We start from the raw sequence: 23,928 nt of genomic DNA, 5'->3' as shown, positions 1-23,928 counted from the left end.
ATAAGAAACAATTTATTACTATACCGAATCCAACGCGTAAATAGAATAACTTATTATAAACACTTTTTGTTTAAATATGAGTGCCTGTGAGTACTGTTCAAGAATGGTAAAAGTTCTCTATTCACTGTTTTCCCAGCAATTTGTTATTACACACTGATCAATCAGAAAAAAGACAAATTTTGTTGGATAAAAGTAGAAAACACATCTAACACAAGACTTCGATGAATGTTAAATAATTTCTTTCAAAAAGTGATTTTGTACTAAGAATGCATCCGACAAAGGCATGTAAAAATTTGTAAGCGAAAAACCACAAAACAATCAAATTCATCACAACAATAATTCACCACAAAGGAATTTGAAAATTGGACCGGTACCAATAATTATGAATTTTCAAATGAAAAGAAAAATTCTTTAACATTAATTTCGCACAAAAAACATTCGCACATTACTTATTCAAATCCTTCAATCCTTTCATTCAGTCACTCTGCACACTTTAAAAAAAATCTGCGAAAACTTCGACAATTGAGCGAAAAGATTTAAAACAAATTTGCTTTTATTTTAACTTATGGAGTAGAACAAATGCCTTAGCCACCAAATGTTTAAGTGACAAATTTAATGAAAATAGGAAATGATGGAATAATTTCTTGGCAAATCTCCATATTATAAGGATGTAAATCATTGTGGGAGTGTGCAACTTTGCCGAGCAAAGGTTGAAAAACTTGACTTTTTAGACCCGTACGAAGTTTTCAGGTTTACGCATACGTTTGTAATTGAACTCCGTGAGCAAGGGGAACTCTATTGTGATTATGTGATTGTCCAGAGATGCTAAATCAGCGAGAAAAAAAAATGTATGTCTGTAATATCTACGTTCACACACCACATATACACTACACTACACATTCAATCTAGCACTCTACACAACATAAAGGCGTTCGAAGTAAATAACATTTTGTCTGAACCAATGGCTTTGGCGCTAGAGCTCTCGACTCATAATCGAGAGGTCCCGTGTTCAAATCCGCGGCTGGGCAAGATGATTTTTCCTTCATTCGCTTTCTATGTAACACTTACTCGTAGATATTCTAATAGTCCATTGCCAATTCGCAATGTTAAAAATATCGAATGTCTTACATGTGGGCTCTCTAACTTGAGTAAAACAGATGCGATCTACAAAATCCCTTTTTTCCTTTTAGTTTTTCAATTAGACCAATATTTGCTACGCGACAGGAGTTTGGAAAACCGTTCGCTCCAGCTTGATCATACCGTTTTTCCAAACTCCTGTCACATAGCAAATATTGGTCCGAATGAAAAACTAATTACTGTTTCGGAGTCCTGAGGTGATTTGCTATACGCTAACATTTCATTTGACTAAAATCCTCTAAGAAAAATTTACAGTGAACGACATCTCAAATGTCTCACTGTCATTTTTTTCAGAGAATGTCATTGTGAATTTGCAATGACACAATAAAATTCTCAGAAAAATTTGACAGTGAGACATTTGAGATGTCGTTCACTGTAATAATTTTTCTCTTGATATTACTAGCATTGGATCTGTTTTAACGACATATATTCGCGACATATCCAAGCGTTTTTCTATTGATAAGGTAAAAAAATAGTGACGATAAAAAATGATTGCCGTAGTACCGTTCCAGATGCTGTTCTAGCAGTCGGGCCCTCAGAAAGAAGGATAAAATCTACATTTTGGCACCAACTTTTTTTCCCAAGACTTCTGTAGGCTTGCAGCCCAAAAGTACTGGGTTCATTTATATGTGGAACGATAGTGGGTGAGGCCAGCTACAACACCCCATACTCAGTTCCGTGGAACATCGAAGCTGCCGAGAAGGCGGACTCTTCGAACATTCACTATATTTTAAGTCATAACTCTCGTGGATCTACTAGCACCAAGCGGTGCGTATACTCTACCTGTAGGTCTTTCCAAGGCCGACATTCGTACGACATTACAACAATTTGAAATAATTTTTTCTTGAGTTATTGTCGAAAAACTGTTTTCGGTACCCGCTGACATATCTTCACTTTTGAACGCTTTTCACAGAAAACAATTTTTTTAGAAAAAGTGAAAGATACGTGTTTCCTAGAATTGAAAGACGAATCCAACGAGCTATCACTCATTAAAATTGGAGACCGCTTGTTCCCCAATCACCTGAAGATTTGGCGATATCACTTTGGCGATTTACTTCATTTGATTAAACAATTTTTTCTATTTAAATTGCAAATGTGAGAGTTCTATTTTTTCCTTATTGTCGATAACCGGTGAAAAGCCGTCCGTAATAGGTGAATTTGAAAAAGTGATAAATTGTCTACACCCAACTCACTTCAAGCATGAGTGGTACTCTAACAGAGTACTGAAACTGGACAGTATATCAAACAGTGCCGAAGTAAAGAAGTTATGAAAAATTTTATACAAAATACTATACTATATACTATACTATACTATACTATACTATACTATACTATACTATACTATACTATACAAAATAGTACTCTATTTGACAGATGTCACTCGAAGTACCTTTGCTTGAAGTGCGTTGCCACACCTCTTCTATTGAAAAACTGAATTCTATAATATTGGCTGCCTAAACATAAAATCACTTTATATGATCATTTTACCTCCATTAACTGACTATAGTATTTTCTAGTCAAATTTAGATATTAATCGGAAACAATTTATAATCTGGAAATAAGTAATTGACACCAATTTGAAACAATAACTCCAAAATTATTGAAACTGTTAATAGGCCTATTTTGGCGCCTGTTCTCGCTAACAAAACTTCTAATGGAATTCATTTCGAGACACTATCATCATTTCACTCTTGCGCCACACACACACATTAAATTGATAAAATATTGGGAAAATAAAATTGATTTACATTTGTGTCGTATTCGAAGCAACGTTTTCGTATTAAAATTTCTTTTTATCATTTGAACCTGTCGCGTGAAAAATGTCGACTGTGCTAACAACATCAGGTATTGAAGGTACATACCGAAACTATTCACAATTTTACTAACAAAAAACCAGTTGTTTAGTATTACAGTACGTACGGAAACTCCGCGGCCGAATGGTTTAGAGAAGAAAAAAATCATTCGAAGTTTAAATTATGATAGAAGATTGCATGATCACAATCTGCAGACTGTAGTATAACATCTGATCAACGCATTGCAAGCATGATGAGTCGTAGTGACAGCTTCCAAAAAGAGTAACTATTTTATTAAAAAATTTTCCACATTTTTTAAGTGCCAAAATTTGTTTGACACATTGTCCAGTTTCTGTACTCTTTTAAAGTATCACTCACCGTTCACAAAAATTGTCATTATGTGAGTAGTTCAGGGATTTACATTCAATTTTATCAATACCCTATCTAGCAAACAAGCTTTCGTTTTGACGCTGTCAAAATACCACCTTATTCCTTTGTTTATAGAATCATTCCCTGTTGCCTAATTTCTAATTTTACATGTAAAATGCAAAGGGTGCGTTGAATATTTACCAATTTAATAGATATATTTAGGTTGCTAGAGAGAGTAATGACTTTATATATTTTTTTGGTACATACAGATGAAGACTTTGAGGAAGGGTTTGGGAAGTTTCGATTGCTGCATGACATTCCGCAGGAATCGCTTCTCATAGAAATCAGAAAATTTTCTTGCAAATAGCAGAAAAACCATCAGTACGGTAAAGAGAGCTTTCCCTCCCTCTTTCGAGCAATCAAAACCTTTGCTAACTGAAACAGTGACAACACGTATTGATAATATTAACAAATACCACACATTGTTTACGTTACCGAATTCGATCTTTATTGTAGTTTTCTAAGCGATAGGAATACATGATTATCAGATAATGATGTAAAGTGCTTCCAATTACACTTTTTTATTGCTTTTCAGTTAGTACGATAATGTATTGTCTATTTATCTCTCGTTTCGTCGCAGCGTGGCACACATATGTACATAATCTTGTTTAGCAATATACAACAAGTCCAATTTAATATTGTTTCCGACAACATCACAAAATTCATTTTATTTGACATTCAGTTGGTTATATCGCTCAACGCTGATCATCAGCAAGTGAGTCTGGGTACATATTATTTACAGCTATTTATATCGGAAACTGACTTTATCTTGTGTGTTCTCGCTAAGAGAAAGCTTGCAGTCCTAACGTTTTATCTACATGAACCTGTAAGTAGGTATCACTTGGCGTAATGTTGCAGGAACGTCATCCCAGGGCTCATTTACCCACCTGCTTGCGGGTTGAAAAGCGTTCTTCTCCTCGAACTTGATGCACTTTCAACGACCTTTAACATGTTAAATCCCAAGTCTTAGAACATGACAGAGAAAAATCACGTCTTAGTGTGTTTATTGACCTCGGATTAACACAGCTCCAACGAAAACTCGACTTTTTAATTCTTTTATCCCTTGTTATGTAACAGTACATTACTAATCAATGCTGATCATCGTTTGTATGGAAATGGTACTTGTTGTGTGAGGTATTTTTCTCAAAAACATCAGTCAAAGTTTTGTTGCCGTACGTACGTTTGGTATGTTTGGACAGTCGAGATAGATATTTACAACTTTACTTCCAAGAAGTAGCTATAAATGATCGTAAATCGATATATTTCAATGAAATGGAAAGCAAAAATCATTTTAATCGTCTAAGTCCAAGCGGTTAAGTTAAGTCTCAATCAACCATCAAATTGTTTGCTTTGGAAAAATAAAGGGCGGCAGTTTGCTTCAAAGTCTGCATTTAATAATTTAACTTTAAACATTTGCTGTGCACTCGAAAAAGTCACGAAAAAGTAAGTTCGGTAAATTTGGTTGCTAACTTCCGCAGTCGGTCATTCTAATTACCAATAAAATAGGTCCGGCAGTGCTATATCTGAATGTTTAGTGCACCTGCGATGCTAATCACACTGTCATCTGCTGAAGCAGGTACGGATCCACCGCCACCCATATTGCGATCTTCGCGACCAGGCATAGCAATCTCTTTGAGTGATGTTAAAGTCAGTATATTTTTGTAGAAAAACGGTGGTGTAATCTATGACTTTGTGTCAGTGGTAAGTGAATAGTGTAGTCAGAACTATTTTGATTAAATTTTCATAAAACAAACTTATATGATGGTCGATACTCATCATCCTCATCATCATCACTCTCGAAAGTTTTGCAAAACATTGAACAAGCTGTAGGCACGATTTACAATCTGTAGAGGAAATGTTCCGTTAACCATACAAAGTTTAAAAAAATTAAAGCCAAGGAACAAGCCCTCAACTTACCGCAGTAAATGTTCGCAAATTCATTGGGAACAGTTTACCGACTACCAGCTGCTGTGGCTGCTTCAAACGTTCGACGACAATGAGAAAGTACTTTTTGCACGATTGCGTCTGTTCCATCCATTCCGATTCGAAAAGACAGTAAGACAATCTGTCCGATGCTAACATTATTTCGTTTCCCAAGTAAAGGAGAGTAAACGTATCGAAGAAGCAGTAGAATAGAACCGTGAAGTAAAATCCGTCTTGAACGAGATTAGCATGAGAGCTCTATAGAAAATTCAGATGGGCGTCAGTACTGAACATTTCGCAATTTCAACAAAATCAGCCTTACGAATGCCAAAGTGTAGACCCCGCCACAGATGCAGATGCTACTTGTCACAATTTGAAGTAGGAACAAGTAAGAAAAATTCGATGAAAAATCCTCAAGAAGTCTGTTAAGGAGCGAAACGGTCAATGTAGTCAAAGCTTTCATCAAAATACTCTGTCTACGCGTACCCATTGATATTTTCCAGACTTTTAATCGACTCAACCAAATGTTGAAGGTACAGAGTTTGAGTATTTTTCTGCTCATCTTCTTCCGTTCCCGATACACCCAAATTCTTAAAATCGTTTCCCAGTATCTCGTACTTGACCACAAAATTCAACATGATAAACCACAACATACTGGCAAACAAGATACAAGTTATGGACAAGAGGAAAATCCCGGCAACAAATGTATAAGCCACATAGAATCCACTCTCACTATTTTTGTAGTCCAAGGGGAATGCGATGTCGAATATTAACTCCTTTTTGATGAATGGTAAACCTACGACAACGACCAGCAAAAAGAGTGTGGCAAAAATGAAGTACGTGGCCAGGGACATTAGCTTGTTGAGTTTGGCACTAACGATGCAAAATGTATCGTAATCGTCCGTGCCGTTAGCACTAGCTGTACGTATCAAGTCAAGAATTCTATTTTGCTTCCAAATAATGTTGTAGAGTCGACCGACTTGTACGAGGCAGATAAGATTGGTAACCACCAGAAATATGCAGTCGTCATTGTTTTCAGTTGTGCAGGCCTCTATGATCACTGATACACCGAATAAACAAAAGGAAACAAAATAGAAAAGCTGTGATACGGAAATGGTCCTGTGGCCGGATTGAGTTGTCCACAATCCCAAAACGAAATAAATTGTTATCATCCGATGGACTGTATCACTTAACTTGACGCTGTATTTCCTTGCCATTTTGTATCCCGTTTATTGGCTGCGATTTTCACTGATACCAACTGCGTACTGAATTAATTTCCGTTTTGTAAAATGCGTCTGATGGTAAAATGAAAAGAAAACAGCGTCAGACAGCAATGACCAATAGAAACTCGTTACGTTGTTTTGTTGAATCTAATTTCCAGTAATACACATTTAGTGGTTCTTTTCTTCAAAGAAAATCATAGGCTTCGATTCTGTAATTTCTAAGGATTTATCGATCCAGTCCGAAGGAAAAATGCAAGAAAATTGAATGTTTGGTTGTGGTTTTACAATTTTTTTTTTTGAATTGTACGACTGGTAAGTCCTTATGCAATAAAAATAATGCTAAGGTGGGTGCTGCTATGCTTACCATTTATTTAAAAGAAATGATATGAACTTATGGATGATCACATCTAGATTATAAGAATTAAGAAACGTTCAAAGAATTTCTCGAGCATCGTTTTGTGTCAAAGTGTGCTGGCAAAAATAATAAACGTTTGTAGTGGTGTAACCTTCTACGAGAAAACGAAATAGGTCACGAAAATTGGCACACATTCTGAGTTTTCTTGTAGTAGGCTACATCTAGTGAATGCAATTACCGTCTCTTTTTTAAATACCGGTAAACGGTATGGGATATTATATTCTACCGATAAATTAATTCAAAACTACCGATAAAAAATAATAAATGACCGATAAACACGGTACCGATAGCGAAATTTCCAAGTACCGATAAAAATATTCAAAACTACCGATAACTTTTTACCGATAAAAAGTACTAAAGTACCGATAAACTGGTCGTTTTATCGATCATTTATCATTTTCTATCGGTAGTTTATTACTTTCTATCGATCATCAATTATTTTTTATCGGTAGTTCATTATTTTGTATCGGTAGTTCATCATTTTCTATCGGTACTTTTTTTCTATCGGCAGTTTATAACACTTAATGTTAATGGTCAATTGTTGTTATCGATTGGTCAAACATAAATTTTTAGTGCTCAAGATTTTTTAGACAATACGAAAAATATAAAAAACAAAATAGAAAAAAATAACGGAAGTAATAATAGAGAAATGAAAACACAACAAAAACCAATCCGATTCGAATAGACAGTATGACAATCTGTCCGATGCTAACATTATTTCGTTTCCCAAGTAAAGAAGAGTAAACGTATCGAAGAAGCAGTAGAATAGAACAATAAAGTGAAATCCTTATTGAACGAGATTAGCATGAGAGCTCTATAGAAAATTCAGATGGGCGTCAGTACTGAACATTTCGCAATTTCAACAAAATCAGCCTTACGAATGCCAAAGCTGTAGCCCCGCCACAGATGCAGATGCTACTTGTCACAATTTGAATCAGGAACAAATAAGACAAATTCGATGCAAAATCCTCGAGAAGTCTATTAGAGAAAGAAGCGTTCAATATCGACACAACTTAAGTGAAAATTCTGTGCGTGTGCGTACCCATTGATATATTCCAGACTTCTAATTGACTCAACCAAATATCGAAAGTACAGAGCTTGACTATTATTTTGATCCACTCCTTCCGTTGTCGCTACATCCAAATTCTTAAAATCGTTTACCAGTATCTCGTATTTGATCACAAAACTCAACATGAAATACCACAACATAGTGGCAAACAAGATACAAGTTATGGACAAAATAAAAATCCCGGAAACAAATGTATGCGCCATATAGAATCCACTCTCGCTATTTTTGTATTCCAGTAGGAAGGCAATGTCGAATATCAACCCCTTCTTGATGAACGGCAAACCTATTACTACGACCAACAAAATCAGTGTGACAAAAATGAAGTACGTGGCCAGGGTCATCAGCTTGTTGAGTTTTGCATTCACGATGCAAAATGTAGCTGTTAGCACTAGCTGTACGTATCAAGTCAAGAATTTTATTTTGCTTCCAAATAATGTTGGAGAGTCGACCGACTTGTACGAGGCAGATAAGATTAGTAACCACTAGAAATATGCAGTCGTCATTGTTTTCAGTTGTGTAGGCCTCTATGCTGACCAATACACCGAATAAACAAAAGGAAAGAAAATAGAAAAGCTGTGCTACGGTAACGGTCCTGTGGCCGGATTGAGTTTTCCACAATCCCATAACGAAATAAATTGTTATCATTCGATGGACTGTGTCACATAACTTGACGTTGTATTTCCTTGCCATTTTGCGTCACTGATATCAACCGAGTACTCAATTATTTTCCGTTTTGTAAAATGCGTTTGATAGTCAAATGAAAAGAAAACAAAGCCTGACCGCAATGACCAATTGAAATTCGTTACGTTGTTTGTTGAATTGCATTTCCAGTAAAATACACATTTAGTGGTTCTTTTCTTCAGAGAAAATCATAGGCTTCGATTCTGTAATTTCTAAGGATTTACCTTCGTGTTACGCTTCAAATGATTTTTTTTATTGATCCAAACCAACGCACTGTCGCTTGACAGTGCTTTGTCCAAACCGACGGAAAAACAAAATGAAATCGAAGGTTTTTTTGTGGTTTCACGTTTTACGTTTTTTTTTATTTTGACCGACTTATGCAATTAAAAGTAAATAACTCTAAGGCAAGTGCTCGTTCCCACGATTACCATTTCAGTTTAACAATTTATGTGAACCAAAGTGCGCTTCAGAATTTAAATTTTGAGGGAATCAGGGGGAATTGACGGATAACCATATTCAAAGCATTCTGATATATGAAAATAATAATAAATATGGAATTCAGCCCTGCATTGGTTCACTATTCATTTTGAATTTTCAGCGAACTTACGGCGTCACTGGTTCAGCGGCAAGGAACAAATTCTGATACATTTTAGTAGATTTTCACAATTTTTTCCAAAATATTGTTTGGGAAAATTAGAGAAAATGTCTATCAAAATCGATCAATTCGTTTTTTTTTAATCTTTCCAATTATTTTACTAGTATTGAGTTCTGGACACGACATTATGTTGTTAAGTTGTAATCTAACAATGTTCCTATTATTTAACGTTTTATCTAAAAGGGAAAAATTAGCTAAGGTGTGCCCTACCAAGGGCCTAGTTAATATCTCAGCCGTCACACATCCGAATTGGTGTCATAAAAATGTGTTGGATGCAATTGAAAAAATATCATTTTCTTTACAGATTTTCCCTAGACTGAACTCATTTTCAAATTAGTTTTTCGTTTGTTAGTCACTGAAACGACTCTCTTTTGGTGACAACATGTGGAACGATGACACCGAACAAAGAAACGAAACGCACAAAGATTAAGATCTAATGATGAACTCAGTTTAGGGTCGAAAGTGGCGGCTTATTACAACAGGGAAAACATGAAAATTTGTTTAAGTCTCAAAATAGTTATTTACATGGTACATGCGACCAAAACCGTACCTTTTATCTTTCGACGCCATCATCATAAAAAATCCACTACATTCCTCGGGATAAAAATGAAAAGTCTCGTTTTCGTGTATTTATTGACCTCGGCTTCGCATTGGATCAAGAAAATTCACACGGAAACTCTACTTTTCATCTTTTTATCCCTAATTATGTAATAGCAGACTATGCACCTCTGTCCAAAATGTTTATTTTGAGGATTTGGAGGTTTATGTACTGAGCCGAAACCGAGGTAAATAATCCAAATCGTCAAAATGAGCATCCTGGTACAGAGGTTCATACTCTATTTTATCTGCCGAGAAGAGATATATCAAGATAAACAAATTTGCCTTAGTGGGATAAGTGCGAGAATATCATTTTAGGCAGGTAATATAATATTACTTGTCTGTGGTGGACGGTGAATTGAGGCAATTTCGCGAGTTGTAGCCCTATATGAAGGCAGCACACTTTTATTGCTCAATAAAGATTTCATTCATCATGACTGACTGACTTGCTTGATATTTTAGCATTATCAAAAAATAAAAGTTTCGTATTTTGATGCCTATTCCGTCCACAATATGTATTTGGACTTGGACCAAACGTTTGACAAACCACAGTCATTATAGGAAAAATAGGTCGCTTCCAAAAAGTGTTTGAATTTTCGAATTTTGAATTTAGGATCCGGAGCATACTTTTTGTAGGAGGCTTAGGGGGTTTCCTAAATGCGTATACAAACGATCAAGGCGGAACCCTTTTATGCTCAGTATAGCTTTCTAAATAATAATAATTTCACAGTTGTCGTCTTTCAGTCTTTCACAGCTGGGTCGTTTTTTACATTGTGAAAATAAGCATCCAATCGCCATTGCAGCTTGTCTAAACAACACACGCTCTATTATTTTCGTATTACAAGCAAGTGTGGAATGTGGAACGTTACGGGCCATTTGGTCCAATCGTGCTGTGTAGTGGTCGAAATTACTAAAACTAATCTGGCAGTCGGTGTTGGTCATATTTAGACTGAGCGTTCGTTGAATTTCCAGCGTAAGACTCGTAGACAATTTATGGAAATACATTTTGGTATTATTCAATCAGAATTTATTTACACTCAAAACATGAAAAAAATAAACAAAAAAATAAAAAAATAATTTACAATTGTACACAGAAAAAATATTAAAAATTTTCACAGAATTAATGATACATTCATTTACTGCTGCGCACGCACACACCATACATTTTTACAGTTTTTTTTTAATTGTTTGCAATATAATTTTTACAACTAAAAATTTTCCTTTTTTATTGATCTTTCTATGTTTTAATGAATCAGTTAGTCGTTTTAAGTTGCAACTTAGTTCGTAAATTTAAAAGTTTTGTTAAACTCATTTTTAATCGCAAAAAACGCAACGAAACGAAAGGGACAGTTTCATGTATAACATTAAAATATTAATTAATTTAACATCGATGTATAATTATAAGTACATAACTCACTCGTTTGAATTAATTTAAAAAAAAATTCTAATTAACTTCCTTTATTTTACATTTTTAAGCATTTAATATCAAGTGAGTTTCGTAGGCACTGTGTGATCGGTTCCTCTAAATTTTGTGGTCAACAAAAAGAATTATTTCTTAAGACATGAACACATTTCGATCGATTTTCTTTCTAAAAATTGTGTTTACTTACAGCTAAACAGAGATTTTGTGTCTATTCGATTGTTGTTTCAATAAAAATGTTTAAAAAAAATCCAAATGCAATATTTTTGGAGCGGAGTGATGAATGCTGTCTTCAGGTTTTTTGGAATTTAAATTCTAAAAAAAACTGAAAATTCTGATAAATTTTGAAAAATATCCGAATTTTTGGTTTTCAGAATTCCCTGACTGCATTTTGATTGATTTTCTTCGTAATGGCACAATAAATGGCTTATACATTCGACTGAGGATTTATTATTCTCAAGAGCCATGACTAAACATGAAATGTTACTACTCGCGAACATTGTCTTACATAATACGTTTTGAAAGCAATAGTTCCTGGTGTAGTTTTGAAAGGCGAACTTTAAATTCATATGATGAAAATGTCTGCCCGTTAACGAAATTTTATCGAAAATGACCTTCGAGTGTATGAGCTTGTAGAGAAAAAAGAGATTCGTTGACATTCGAATAGTCATTTCAGTGTTTAATTTTGTCTGGTTGGGAATTTTCTAGGGACTATTTTTGGAAAAATATTTTCCCAAATTTTCTGAAGTTTTTCACATTTTCCATAATTTTCAGCATTCTTTCTTTCGGGTGAATTTGAGTGTACCATTTTAGAAGTTAATAAAATTTCCCCAGTGTTCCCAGGGAATTACGTTATATAATAGTCACCTCAACTCATCAGCTCTACTGAATAACTAAATCGCTACTGTTCATCCGTATATAAGGTCCTATAAATTATGCGATCGTCTAAAAATCTTTGCATTATACCTTCAGTTATTATGTAGTTTGCTGTTAAGTACTCTTCACTTGACACATTTACAGCTCCGCTCCGATTTGCATTTTTGTATTATTTTAGCGTCTTTAGTGTTATGCATTTTATATTATGGCGATTTACTACTCGAATTTGTTAAATTTTCTTTATTAATTAAATTAGAAAAATCACTTAGATTAATTAATTAAACTTTTTTTTAGATCTGTCTCATTATGTTTATTACTCATTTCTCTCTCGTTCTATTATTACGCTTCACATTTAGTTAAAATATCAGTTTAATTTTTGGATTAATACAAAATTTTCCTCGATTTTCTTTTCGTTTTATTGTAAGTTTTCATTTTTAAATCCCGAATTTAATCTTTTAGTTTAATTTAACATCTAAATTCAATTTTTTTCTTCTGTCTTGACTAGTACTCGAAATAAGAATTTTACGATAGATCTACTTACCCCACCCATCCCACCAGATTCATCAGTGTAAAAGCATTCGTGTAGAAAAAGATGAAATAGATCACCTGAGAGGCTTGACCAGAAAAAAACAACCTTTCAAGGGAAAAACCGCCAATGGACATCGGTTTCAATTTTTGTCGTTTTGAAGCTCCTATCGAAAAAAAAATGGTAGACCCTATGCCGTGATAGAACGACTATTGATGATGGAAACGAAGTGAGGATCTCGTCACATTCTGTTCCTAGAGAAAAACGACAAAATCTAGAAAATCTCACAAGGGAGAAAGTTTTTTTTTTTTGGGGAATCGTGTGAGCATTGTAGCGTGAAGGATGCAATCACACACTGTTAGACTTAAAATTCGCTGGTGTTACGTAGTGAATTTCATATGCTTGCGGAACGAACATTTTATTTTCTGTGCGCAAATCACGTAAATGATCTTTTTCTGACTGAAAAGGCATGTTTCGTTTTATTTCTTCTTTAAATTGCCTTTCCGACCTTTCCCTTGCCACAAAGCCTAATCACAATTTTCACAAATTTTCGCGGGTCACGAAAACGGGGAAAATTTTTGAAAATTCGGGAAAGTATGAACCATGTCGGCGACACCTTGATTTTCTCGAATTTTCTTGAAATGTCAATTCGAGAAAAATTTCAAGATTATTCGAGTAAATGAAGATAATTCACGAAATTACAAGAAAATATTTTCTCGAAAATGGGTCATGGTCGCCACATAATTTTTCTTGAAACCAGGACCAACATCAGGTCAGCCAACATCAGGTTAACACTATCTCTTCCGATTTGTTTTCTTCTTCTTCCGTTCTTCATGGTAATCGATTTCTTCTCCCTTTCCCGAATACTTCTACACTGATCGTTTCTTGTTTTGTTTAAATTCTTTTCCAATTTGTTGAAAGACCCTACGTGGTGTAACATCAGTTTAAGTTAAGATCAATAAAGCATCCATCTGTTGGTTAATCGTAGTTAGGTACTGCGTATCTTCAATATTACAAATGCTCATCGCCGTGGTATGCACCATTTCTGTTCAACGGTTGACGTTCTTGCGAATCGGTCGGGCGATTTCGTTTAAAGAATCCACACTGTTTGGACAAATGAAAAATTAAAATGGAAAATTGAACGTGCGATAATGACATCCGGCGAACTGACTGATCATACCTTGTACAGTAGATAAATCAACAGCAGCAAAATTAGAACTCCGATGCATGCCGATAGCACCCAAACCCACAATGGTACAACGTCTGGTTTAGGTTCCGCAATTGGGGTAGCTGTTAACACCACTTCGTGTCGTTTAATTGGTTTCTCTTGTGGTTCGCCGATATAAGGTAACTGAGACACTCGTGCTACGACCATTGTCGACAAATTCATCGGTGCCGTTGTGGTGATCTGAATGGAAATGATTCGGTTGCATTAATGTGATGCTTTGGCCCTATAAACGTTTCCAACAAAATTACCTTATTCAATGTTGCTGCCACCAGTCTTGTTCGAATGGAAATCCATGCAGAACTGTCTTTTTCCAACGGGCCAGCTACGCATCGAATGATAACGCATTGCGTGCTGTTGCAATGTAAGGCCTCCTCCAAAGCTAAATCATTAAAATCGACCGATTGCCGTTTCATTCGATCGTACAATTTGAATCGACTGTCATGGGATTGTGTCGTTCGCTGTGTCGGATCAACATCATCTGTATTTTCGTAGTAGTCATCGCCGGCGTCGTCGGTATATTCCTCTTCATATTCCTGTTGTGTGTTTGCGCCTCCATCATGTCCATATGCACTTTGTGTGTAGCCATGACTGCCTGCAGTGTTGCCACCATGTGACGCACCTGAACTGATGGAATGCTGACGGTAATGGTGTTCACCTGCTCTTCCGCCTTGTGTCGAGTAACTGTTACTCGAGGAATAGTGCCCTGTACCAGTTCCTTGATGCCCAGAAGATGAGCCACCAGATTGGTAACCTCCTCGTGACGACTGGTAAGAACCATCCGTGGCCACATGACTAGCACTGCCTCTGTGTCTTAGTTCATCATCCACATTGTCGCGTCCCAATGTTCCTAAATCCAATGTTCCCGCGCGAAAACCATGTCCACCTTGAGCCACTTTGTCCATACCGCTGATGAAATCCGTTCTCGGTGGTTCGCCATCCTGTTTACTGTTCATTCGTCTACGTCCGGTTGTTGACACAGCTCCTTCGGTCTGAGTTCTTGACTGAAGACCAGATATGTCCTGGTTTACATTTTCTTCGGTTGGGATGTCGTCTATTTTCCTTAAACCAGCACCAGTTCTACCGCGATACGCCTGATTGGACTGGCTTTGTTGATTAGCGTAGCCACCACGATTAGCTTGAGCGGTGTAACCAGCTTGACTACTCTGGTATTTTCCTGATGCTTCTGAGTTCGCATTTGCTCTTTGGTTTTGTTGTTGGAAGTACGATTGACTCCTCGTATCGCCGGCTCCGTAATATTCAGTACTGGACTCGGTATATACCATTTTGCCATCTTCTCCCTGCACGCCACTTCGATTTCGACTTGCAGTGTATGTAACAGTCGGCCCGTTTCCTTGTCTCGAGCCAATTTGGGATGCGTATGCCGAAGAATGTGCTGCCTCTTTTGCTCTACTCCGATGAACATTTGACGCATCACCTGTCGACTCTAATTCTTCCTCGGCGTCAAACTTTCGCCTTTGTTCTTCTGTCAAAACTGTGTTAGTGTGCGATCGTCCATCGCTAGACGAACTGCTTCCCGATGCCGATCCTTTTTCAATTGATAGACCCGTACCACTAATCGTCCTACTTCCGGATATACCTTGCATGCTCTGCAAAAAGCTTTTCTTCGACAAAACCTCGTCCAGTTTCAAGCCCAGGACATTGACATAGTTGGTGGGATCACACTGAACGTTTCCCACGGTTTCCGGCTTTTCCAGGATATACATTAAATGGTCTCCGGTGATGGTTAAATGAGGAATCAAAATAAATATTTCGGCTTGATCGACAGTAGAGGGTCCACCGTTGCTAATTTCGTAAATGTTTCGTAAATGCGGACCGATTTCCGCCTCTTTCGTAGCGTTGGTGATGTTCCTGAACTCGGAAATGTTATAATAGATTTCAGCGTCGACAGCTTTTCCACTGATGGTCAAATTGGTTTCGACGTCGATGGTCACACTCTTACGCATGATGTTATCGAATGATGATCCAACCTCCGGGTTCGTTGAATTAACTTCCATGTAAAAGTCGTAGCTGGGAGCCATGCCATGCTTTTGAGATGGAATGGTGAGAACTTTGAATTTGGCCTGTCGATTAAAGGGAATGTTAATTTGGGTACATGGTTGGACACCATTCGACTTATACTCACGCTCTTTCCAGCTGACAATGGATTTCCCAGATCACATTTGAGAGTCATATTTGTAGCTGGTGTTGGTGCTGTACAGGATATGGGTGAATCGCGAGGATAGTCTACTTTTCTGAAATTCAATCCTTTCGGGAATACCATAAAGAAGCCGGCCTCAAATGCATCTTCGCCGTAATTGGGTATTATAATGTCGAACGTCAAAAGTTCTTTGGAGCCCAATAGGAATTTGTCGACAGTCCTGGTCACAAACGGAACGAATTAGAAGGCAAGAAAAATCGCTTGGTTGAACTTAGTGACTTACTTGACATTCAATCGTAGATCTGGAATACAAATGTTATCCGGACCGCAATTCTTTTGAATGTTTATCGAGTCTTTTTGAACGGTTCCCTTATTTTGATCGATAACCGGTTCTAGAATGGATCGTGGCTTTCGTGTCAATGACGGCAAATTGGCACGCGTATTCCTTAAACTGTAGTTCATTTCCACTTCAAGCGGAGTCAATTTGTCGCGAATGTTGTCGACGATATACGCTCGGTATTTGATACATTCCGCCTTGCCAAAATGCAGTCTCATCGATGTGTTACGAATGTTTTTGTTTTCAATGTCCAAGAAGTACATTCGAGGATTACGATTCACTTTCGAGTCGAGCACCCAACTAACGTCGATATCTGAAATGAAAGGAAACAAATGAGTATGATGCACACTACAGATACACCAATAGCAAATTCATACCGATAAATTGAGGTAGATTCACTCCGCTGTATTTAAGACAAGAATTTATTCCCGTGCAAGTGACGTTGCTTCCACTTCTTATCCGGCAACCCTTATCGTCGAGCGAAATTAATTTCGTCTCCGTTTCAAATGCTGTTGTTGCTTCCATAACCGCTACTGGGCGAGACCTTTAACAGAATCGTTTCGTTAAAAAGGCAAAACCCCAAAAAATAATTCCACGACGGTCACTCACTTGAAAATGACCACTTTATTGGAATCGTATGCACCAACGACCATATCTGGATATCTATTGCCATCCAAATCGATACCACCCGACACAGAGAATCCGAAAGTGGTTAAATATGTGTCTGATACGTCTTCAGCAAAAATGACTTGCGAATATTTAGCCAAAGGTCCACTGGCTGATCCGTGATAAATGTAAACGGCTCCACGACCATTGGGACCGTCATATGGTGCACCAACAGCAAAATCACCATATCCATCCTGATTAATGTCGTTCAACGAAGTCAAAGCCAAGCCAAATCTTGCTCTCGAGTTGACGCCATCTCTGGTCACGACTTCTTGGAATTTATTCTAAAAAGAAAATTCAATAAAGAAACGATCTTTCCATCTCAATCACTACAGTCCCCCTTACGTATTTATTCTGGAAGATGATGTACACCCGTCCCATTTCGTATTTTCCTTCGTTATTTGGTTCCGTATACATGGGAGCACCAACGATCAAATCTTCATAATTATCACCATCAACATCGACAACACATATCGAATAACCGAAGTATGCGCCAATTTGTTCACCCGTAATATTCTGCTGATTGGTCATGTTCCAAGAGTATAGAAGTACTTTGCCCAACAATTCGCCTCCACGCGGCATTCCAATTGCAACACCCTCTGTTCCGTCACCATTAAAATCACCCGTAGCGGCTGAATAGCCGAGATATGAATCATCTTCGGTGGCTGTACTTTCGCCTGTTGACCACACCTTCGAATAGGAGCTGTTAAGTGAGCGCGAATATGCTTGTCCTGAAAGGATTGGTGTGTCAATTCCGTCGATTTGCTGAGAATTCTTTTGTTTCTTTTTTCAGATTTTTATTGTACAATTTACACTGCCCCCGAGCCAAAAAAAAAGTTCATCCAATGGTTGAGGCTACATAGATTAATTTCAAAAAGCTACAGAAAAAGCAAACTGGGTAAATGATCAGAACTGGATAAAGCAGGGAAAACATTATTTGAAAGAGAACAAATACTCCTTCTAGAAGCGTTGAGGTAAATGGCATTAATGTCCATTCTTTGTTATAAAGTTTATTAGGCCTGGACCGTATAGGGTTAGGATTGGTATGAAATTTTGATATTTGCAGAATGACAAAGTGGCAGAGTTATTGCAGACAACAAACAACTGCACGGACTTTTATGTTTGATCGATTTGCAGAAAAGTTAACGATTGGAATTCGTTTGTCGTAGATACAATTCTGACATTCCGCATTTTAGGAGCTCTGTGTCAACGACATTTGTGACCGTGACAACAAAAATCAACTTGAGAACTCTGCCTAAAGACCGTCATATATAACACAACGTAATATTGAAGCAGATGAAGTAATAGATTTTTGTATCAATCTCTTGAATTAAATAGAGTATCAGACTCCAGAGCTGTCATTTCTGCCAATGACTGTCGTCGGTGTAAGTATTGTGATTGGTATGAAAATATCAAACTTCAACCGAATAGAGATTGGGGCGTCAATTTGCCTCAGCCGAATTATACTAAGATGCGAAAGCAAAAATTATAGAAGCAACTTATTAAGCATATAACAAGGATATTCGAGGAAAATATTGTTCTTAACTATCTACTCTGGGTGATTAACTCTCCCACATTGTCGACAATACGGTAAGATTAGACTCAGATGGAAAATTTGAAGCACTTCTTCTCTTGCGTTAGTATACCAATTCACCGTTACCTTGTACCATTACAATTCTACTACTATTTCAAACGAGGAGAATGTGTTCGATATTCAGACTCAGTTGGATAAGCGAAAAGAATGTATCAATTTAAGAATGAAACTGAATGATACAATAAAACTGAGTATTTCCTGCTGCAGTACATTCAGTAGTGTAAGTAATGTGAGATAATTATCATTCATAAAATTCGCTCCATTGAATAACGAACACAATGTGCTAATAGAAATCTATCAAACGTTAAAGCTCACAAGGCACAAAAAAATTAACTGGGGAACGGATGCCCCAAATCTTTTAGCTTGGAATGACAGATTTTTCAATAATGTTGAGAATCCACTTCAGGGGAGGCTAACTAAAATTCCAATTAATTGTTCCACCACAAGAACTGCTGTATTTTTCAAAGCACTGCTGCTAGCATTAACAAAGAAAATATTTGAAGGCCGATAAATAAATTTGGCGCCATGTTGTGACGTCACGTTTATTTATCTAGAAGGATAAATCAGCTGTCTAGATGGATAAATGGAAATTATTGACAAGTGAAACTGTTGTTGTCTCGTTTTCGCTCATATGATTAAATAGGATATCGATACATGAGAGGCAATCTCGGCAAGCCTCGATTGTCCGTCACATGTATCTATAATCTTTTACGTGTTACAGCATGTTTCATTTTCATTTACATTGCCTAATCACGTAAAGCATTGTACTTACGAGGTTCCAATTTGTTATTTGACAAGTGGGGAATACAGCCCTCCCCTTCGGGTCGGGCTGTAACACCCCACTTATCAAATAAACAACTTGGAATCTCGGAAGTAATATACTAATAATATGGCTCTATGGTTTCTTCTTCTTCTATGGTGATTCGTTGAATAAGTGAACCCAATATTAAGCGGTAGATCTTATCACTAAAGTCTTCAAATGTGACGATTGTTATTTCAGTGTCAATGCTAGGAGGAGTGCTATGTTTTTAGTCGTAAATCTTCTCGATTGCAAAAAAATTAGACCTGGGCCTAAAATCGTTATCCGACACAGCTGCGTTTGATTTTATTTAAGGAAAAAAATCAGCGAGTGAATCATTATATTTCTCATTAGCTCATTGGTCTGGGTAATCCTGTAAATTAAAATCGAAAAAGAAAAATTTTTGGGTTTTAATTTCACATCACCATTTTACTATGTTAGCATGACTTCAATGACGATTCTTCCAGGACATTTAACGTAGAATTAGCACCGAAAGACCAAAAGTAATGTTTTGATCGATCAATGAGAGACTTAAATTCTAAAATAAAACGTGATATGAAGTAAAAACAATATTCACGCGGCAAAAGAATCCAAATACAAGCAACGATGAAATTGTGACAAGATAGGTCGAAAGAAATATAAAATTAAAAAAATGTTGCACACAAAGCCAAATTTTGTTTTAGTGATCCATCAAATTTTAATGCTAGAAAAAACACGTTGTATGCCACAAAAAATTATGATTTTTAAATTTTTTCAACTTTTTTTTTAATTCTAAAGGAAAAAAACATAAGCTCAATCACCAAAACTTTCGCGTCATCTGTAAAAGTTATTTGGTAAATAACACCGTTTTAATGGTTGTTACGTATTCGCTGTTATGTAAAATGTTTTTAGGTTTTGGTAATGTATAAAATGATGGCTGGTTTTAGTTCGGTTTTATTTTGAAAATCCAATGTTCCAATTAAAATAAAAAATTTTTAATTTTGTTTTAAGAAAAAACATATTTTGTTGATGTGGTTACCTTCGCCAAATTGCGCATATCGTGGGGGCTTGTATGGATAAACAGCTTCCGTATTTATTGAGTACCCTTGTCCTGTGATTTTTATTCGTTTGGTGTTTTTTTTGGTTTGGTTTTATGTTTTTTTATTTAATTGGATTTTAGGTTTTTTTTTTGGTTTATAATAATGCATGGTTCATATTCAACACAAGAAGTATGGTGCAGGCATGAGGATTGGAGCATACAAAAATAGGTAAATATTTAATTAATAATCGTTGAAAATGTTAAACATTTTTTTTTGGTTTACTATATAAACGAACAGATCGTAGCAATAGATCACCGACCATCTGAGACAGTAGATACAAAAAGTTTTCGCAAAATTCTTATGGCTTCATTGTTCGAAATTATTAAAAAGACCTTCTTAACTTAAAATAAAATGGGATGGCTAATACGCTATTCTAAGCATTTACAAACAATGGTTAGTCATTTGCTGTCGACAACAGCGACAAAAATATGCAATGAACTCCAGCAGGTATCTTGCTATATTGGCAAAATGTTGTGTTAAAACATATGAAGTAAAAGATTTTCGATCAAACATTATAAAATAGTTTGAACAGTCGAAATAGCAGATTTGGATGATTACTCGTTTGGCATCTATATTAGGTAAGGATTCTGTAGGCCTTTTTTAGGAGAAAGGCCAAAGAGACTTTTCGAGGATAATCTATGTTTTCAAATCATCATACATTTGACATTGAGTGGAAGATTGAAATTGAGGTGGAACTTTGAAAATTTGGACGTTCAACTGTCTTCTGCATAGTATTCAAGTATACAATAAGTACGAGGAAGGAGATTTTAGCATTAGAATAATAAGTTCTTATTTCGACAAGTCCCAACTTTATTTTGAGGTGTTCTAGGAAATAATATCGCATTGTGCAACTAGTTCTGGTTATAGGCGAATCATTATTTCACTAATTTCGGTGACTTTGGTCGTCGATTTTTAGATCCTTTGATACAGTGTTGTTTTCGCAGTGCTCGGTGGTAAGCTGTATGATAAACCTATTGCCTCTATTATGCACTAGGAGCGAAATTAGTAGCACCCGAATACTGGTATTTCCCAACAATGCATTTGCCGGTAGGCCATGAAAAGGCTCTATGGTCAACTAACCATGACTTGAACCCGAAAACTATTTTCGGGAAAACATCTTCCTTATTTTCTTAAATTTTCCTAGATTTTCACACGGTCTCCCTAATTTTTCAAAAAAAAAAATTTTGGTAAAATTCGAAAAATTTAGGAAAATTTGGGGAAATGTGAGAAAATTAAAGAAAAGATGGGAATGTTATCCCAAAAATAGTCTCTGCTTGAACCAATTCAATCAACTTTGTTTTGCTTACAAGTCTGACAATCGGTTTTTAATCTGCTGCGCAATGTCGACTGAGCTGTTGAAGACATACAAAAACAAAATCCGAACAATAAGCCCAATCTGAAACCTACCATCTCAGTTTGCTACAATCCGTCCGTTTTAAAATATTAAAATTTAAGATGTGACTTGTTTGATTGGATGGCTAAAAGTATACACATTAATTGTCAATTTGATCGATCTAAATAAAATAATCAACAAAATCAAAATATTAATTTGACTAACCGACGAATGGGGGATAATTCAATAAAATTCTCAATTAAAATTTAAAAACAAAAAATAATTAATTAATCAACTGACTCACTATAGTTACCAAAGCAGTAGAAATGTACAATTTTGAGTAAAATTCATTTAAAAATAGAAATTGTCTAGCTCGTCTAATAAATGTATTCAATTAAGCGATGACGAACCAAGATGTCAATTGTGCAATTTATTTAATTCTCGTTGATCGGGTTGAACAAACGAAGAAAAAGAAGCCTGATTGTGTTCATTGTTTTAACCGACATGTTTCATATTTTTATCTTTTTTTAACTGAATGCTCACAGATGGAATTCGACTAATGTGACAAGTGGACTGATTCAAATTCCAATTTCAATTTATCTTATTCATTGTATACAACTTCAGTGCTGAAATTATACAATTAACATGGACATAAATTGGAAAGATGAGCAAAAATTTTAAAATTTAATTTCGCACTATATGCGGGCGATGCATTGCGTTGGGTGTGTGTACCAATTTCCTTTTAATTTGTAGATTTTGGTAGTAAGATCAAGTGAGAGACTTTTGAATAAAGGATTTGGTATTAATTCAAATCAACGATAGACTAACTAATAATATGTAAAAGGAAATACAAGCATTCCCATTCTGGATGCTGAGACATTCAATATAATAATAAAAAGGAAATAATAGAAAATAAAATACAGAGAACAAAATAATCAAAATTACTGAAGGAAAAAAACATAAAAGATGCATTCGATCCGATTGTATTAAAAAATGATTTTTCAAAAATTATATTACCTTGCCAGTACCAGCTGCCAGGAGCACCAACAAACAGTCGATCTCCATTCTGAAATGTAAGCATATTCTTAGTGAATTTATTTGGACGATTGCTGATCTTGAAAATCTTTCGGTTAGGGATAGAACAATTCAAATTTCCAGATTTGTCCCGGAGATATACAAATAAACAGTACCGGACTGGCTTGAAAAATCCCATCGGAGGCTCCATGCAACTCAATTTAAAAAGGCCCACAAATTAAAAATTCTCATACAAAAATCCAAAAGGCCCATTGGGAATCCCCCGAAGTACACAAAAGTATCTAAAACGGAGGATAAAGACTCAGCCCCACGCCATCTGACGTTTTGACCACCATACGATATATTCGACTTTTTATGTACCGACGAACAACACGAAAGCACGCTTTCTCATCGTGGGTAGATCTAAATATAAAATTGAAAACCTCTTGAATTGCAGAAGTCAGAAAACAAATTTTTAGAAACTGCTAGTCATCTGTTATAAACAACGACGGCAAAAATGGGCGATTAGCTCTACCCAGTGTTCTCTTATAAAACGTATAACAATACTGAAGAAGTAAAAGATTTTCGACTGAACGATACTTTAAACAAAATAAGTAACGGATTCAATCGTACTGATGGTAATAGTCTCGTTGAACAAATGACAGAAAATCTAGATTTTCATTTTCTTAATTTTTGAAATTCTAAAATAAAAAATCTAGATTTTTATTTGTTGAATGAGATTTTTGTGGAATCATTTACAAACCAAAACATCTCCCAAGTCAGAAATCGAATTTCATGTTTCTCTCCCTGTCAGCGATATAATTCTTAACCATAAAAATAAGCTTTCTACAACCCTTGAATTAGTAGATCTTTTGAAGTATAAGACAACATGTCGATAGAACCCACACTGACACCTAGTACAGAAAATCGCTTGAAACGCTTGAAAACGCTTGAAACATTCTTCCATTAACAACTA

General features: G+C 36.0%; 2 protein-coding genes and 1 pseudogene across 7 annotated transcripts in view; all 3 read right to left on the bottom strand.

Annotated features, from left to right (window-relative positions):
- Positions 1 to 5,045: 5,045 nt before the first annotated feature.
- LOC119076574 (odorant receptor 94b-like) lies at positions 5,046 to 6,550 on the bottom strand. 2 transcript variants are annotated; one of them, XM_037183370.1, is made up of 5 exons: positions 5,769 to 6,550; positions 5,605 to 5,704; positions 5,277 to 5,540; positions 5,114 to 5,203; positions 5,052 to 5,077 (listed from the first exon to the last, which is right to left on the bottom strand). In XM_037183370.1, exons 1-4 carry the CDS (start codon positions 6,497 to 6,499, stop codon positions 5,150 to 5,152), a joined length of 1,149 nt encoding a protein of 382 aa, XP_037039265.1. In that variant the 5' UTR covers positions 6,500 to 6,550; the 3' UTR covers positions 5,052 to 5,077; positions 5,114 to 5,149. The 2 variants fall into 2 exon arrangements, with proteins under 2 accessions (XP_037039264.1, XP_037039265.1); XM_037183369.1 differs by having other exon boundaries at positions 5,046 to 5,203; positions 5,769 to 6,549.
- A 346-nt stretch (positions 6,551 to 6,896) lies between these two features.
- On the bottom strand, positions 6,897 to 8,893 carry LOC119077208 (annotated as a pseudogene).
- Positions 8,894 to 10,932: 2,039 nt separating this feature from the next.
- Positions 10,933 to 23,928, bottom strand: part of LOC119076567 (integrin alpha-PS2) — a 56,909-nt gene continuing 43,913 nt past the window's right edge. For 4 of the 5 annotated variants that reach the window (XM_037183357.1, XM_037183358.1, XM_037183355.1 and 1 more), the window contains exons 7-16: positions 22,956 to 23,004; positions 20,545 to 20,616; positions 17,479 to 17,864; positions 17,077 to 17,417; positions 16,845 to 17,011; positions 16,414 to 16,780; positions 16,116 to 16,350; positions 14,221 to 16,053; positions 13,925 to 14,152; positions 10,933 to 13,848 (exon numbers count right to left, since the gene is read on the bottom strand). In XM_037183357.1, the coding sequence (XP_037039252.1) occupies positions 13,756 to 13,848; positions 13,925 to 14,152; positions 14,221 to 16,053; positions 16,116 to 16,350; positions 16,414 to 16,780; positions 16,845 to 17,011; positions 17,077 to 17,417; positions 17,479 to 17,864; positions 20,545 to 20,616; positions 22,956 to 23,004 (3,771 nt within the window). In that variant the 3' untranslated portion in view covers positions 10,933 to 13,755. The remainder of the gene's footprint in view (positions 13,849 to 13,924; positions 14,153 to 14,220; positions 16,054 to 16,115; positions 16,351 to 16,413; positions 16,781 to 16,844; positions 17,012 to 17,076; positions 17,418 to 17,478; positions 17,865 to 20,544; positions 20,617 to 22,955; positions 23,005 to 23,928) is intronic. The other variant, XM_037183359.1, reaches the window with a different exon arrangement.

The sequence above is a fragment of the Bradysia coprophila genome, unplaced genomic scaffold, assembly GCF_014529535.1.
Source record: "Bradysia coprophila strain Holo2 unplaced genomic scaffold, BU_Bcop_v1 contig_232, whole genome shotgun sequence".
NCBI lineage: Eukaryota > Metazoa > Arthropoda > Insecta > Diptera > Sciaridae > Bradysia > Bradysia coprophila.
Note: the sequence above shows the minus strand (reverse complement) of the source record. Positions and strands in the feature narration are given on the sequence as shown.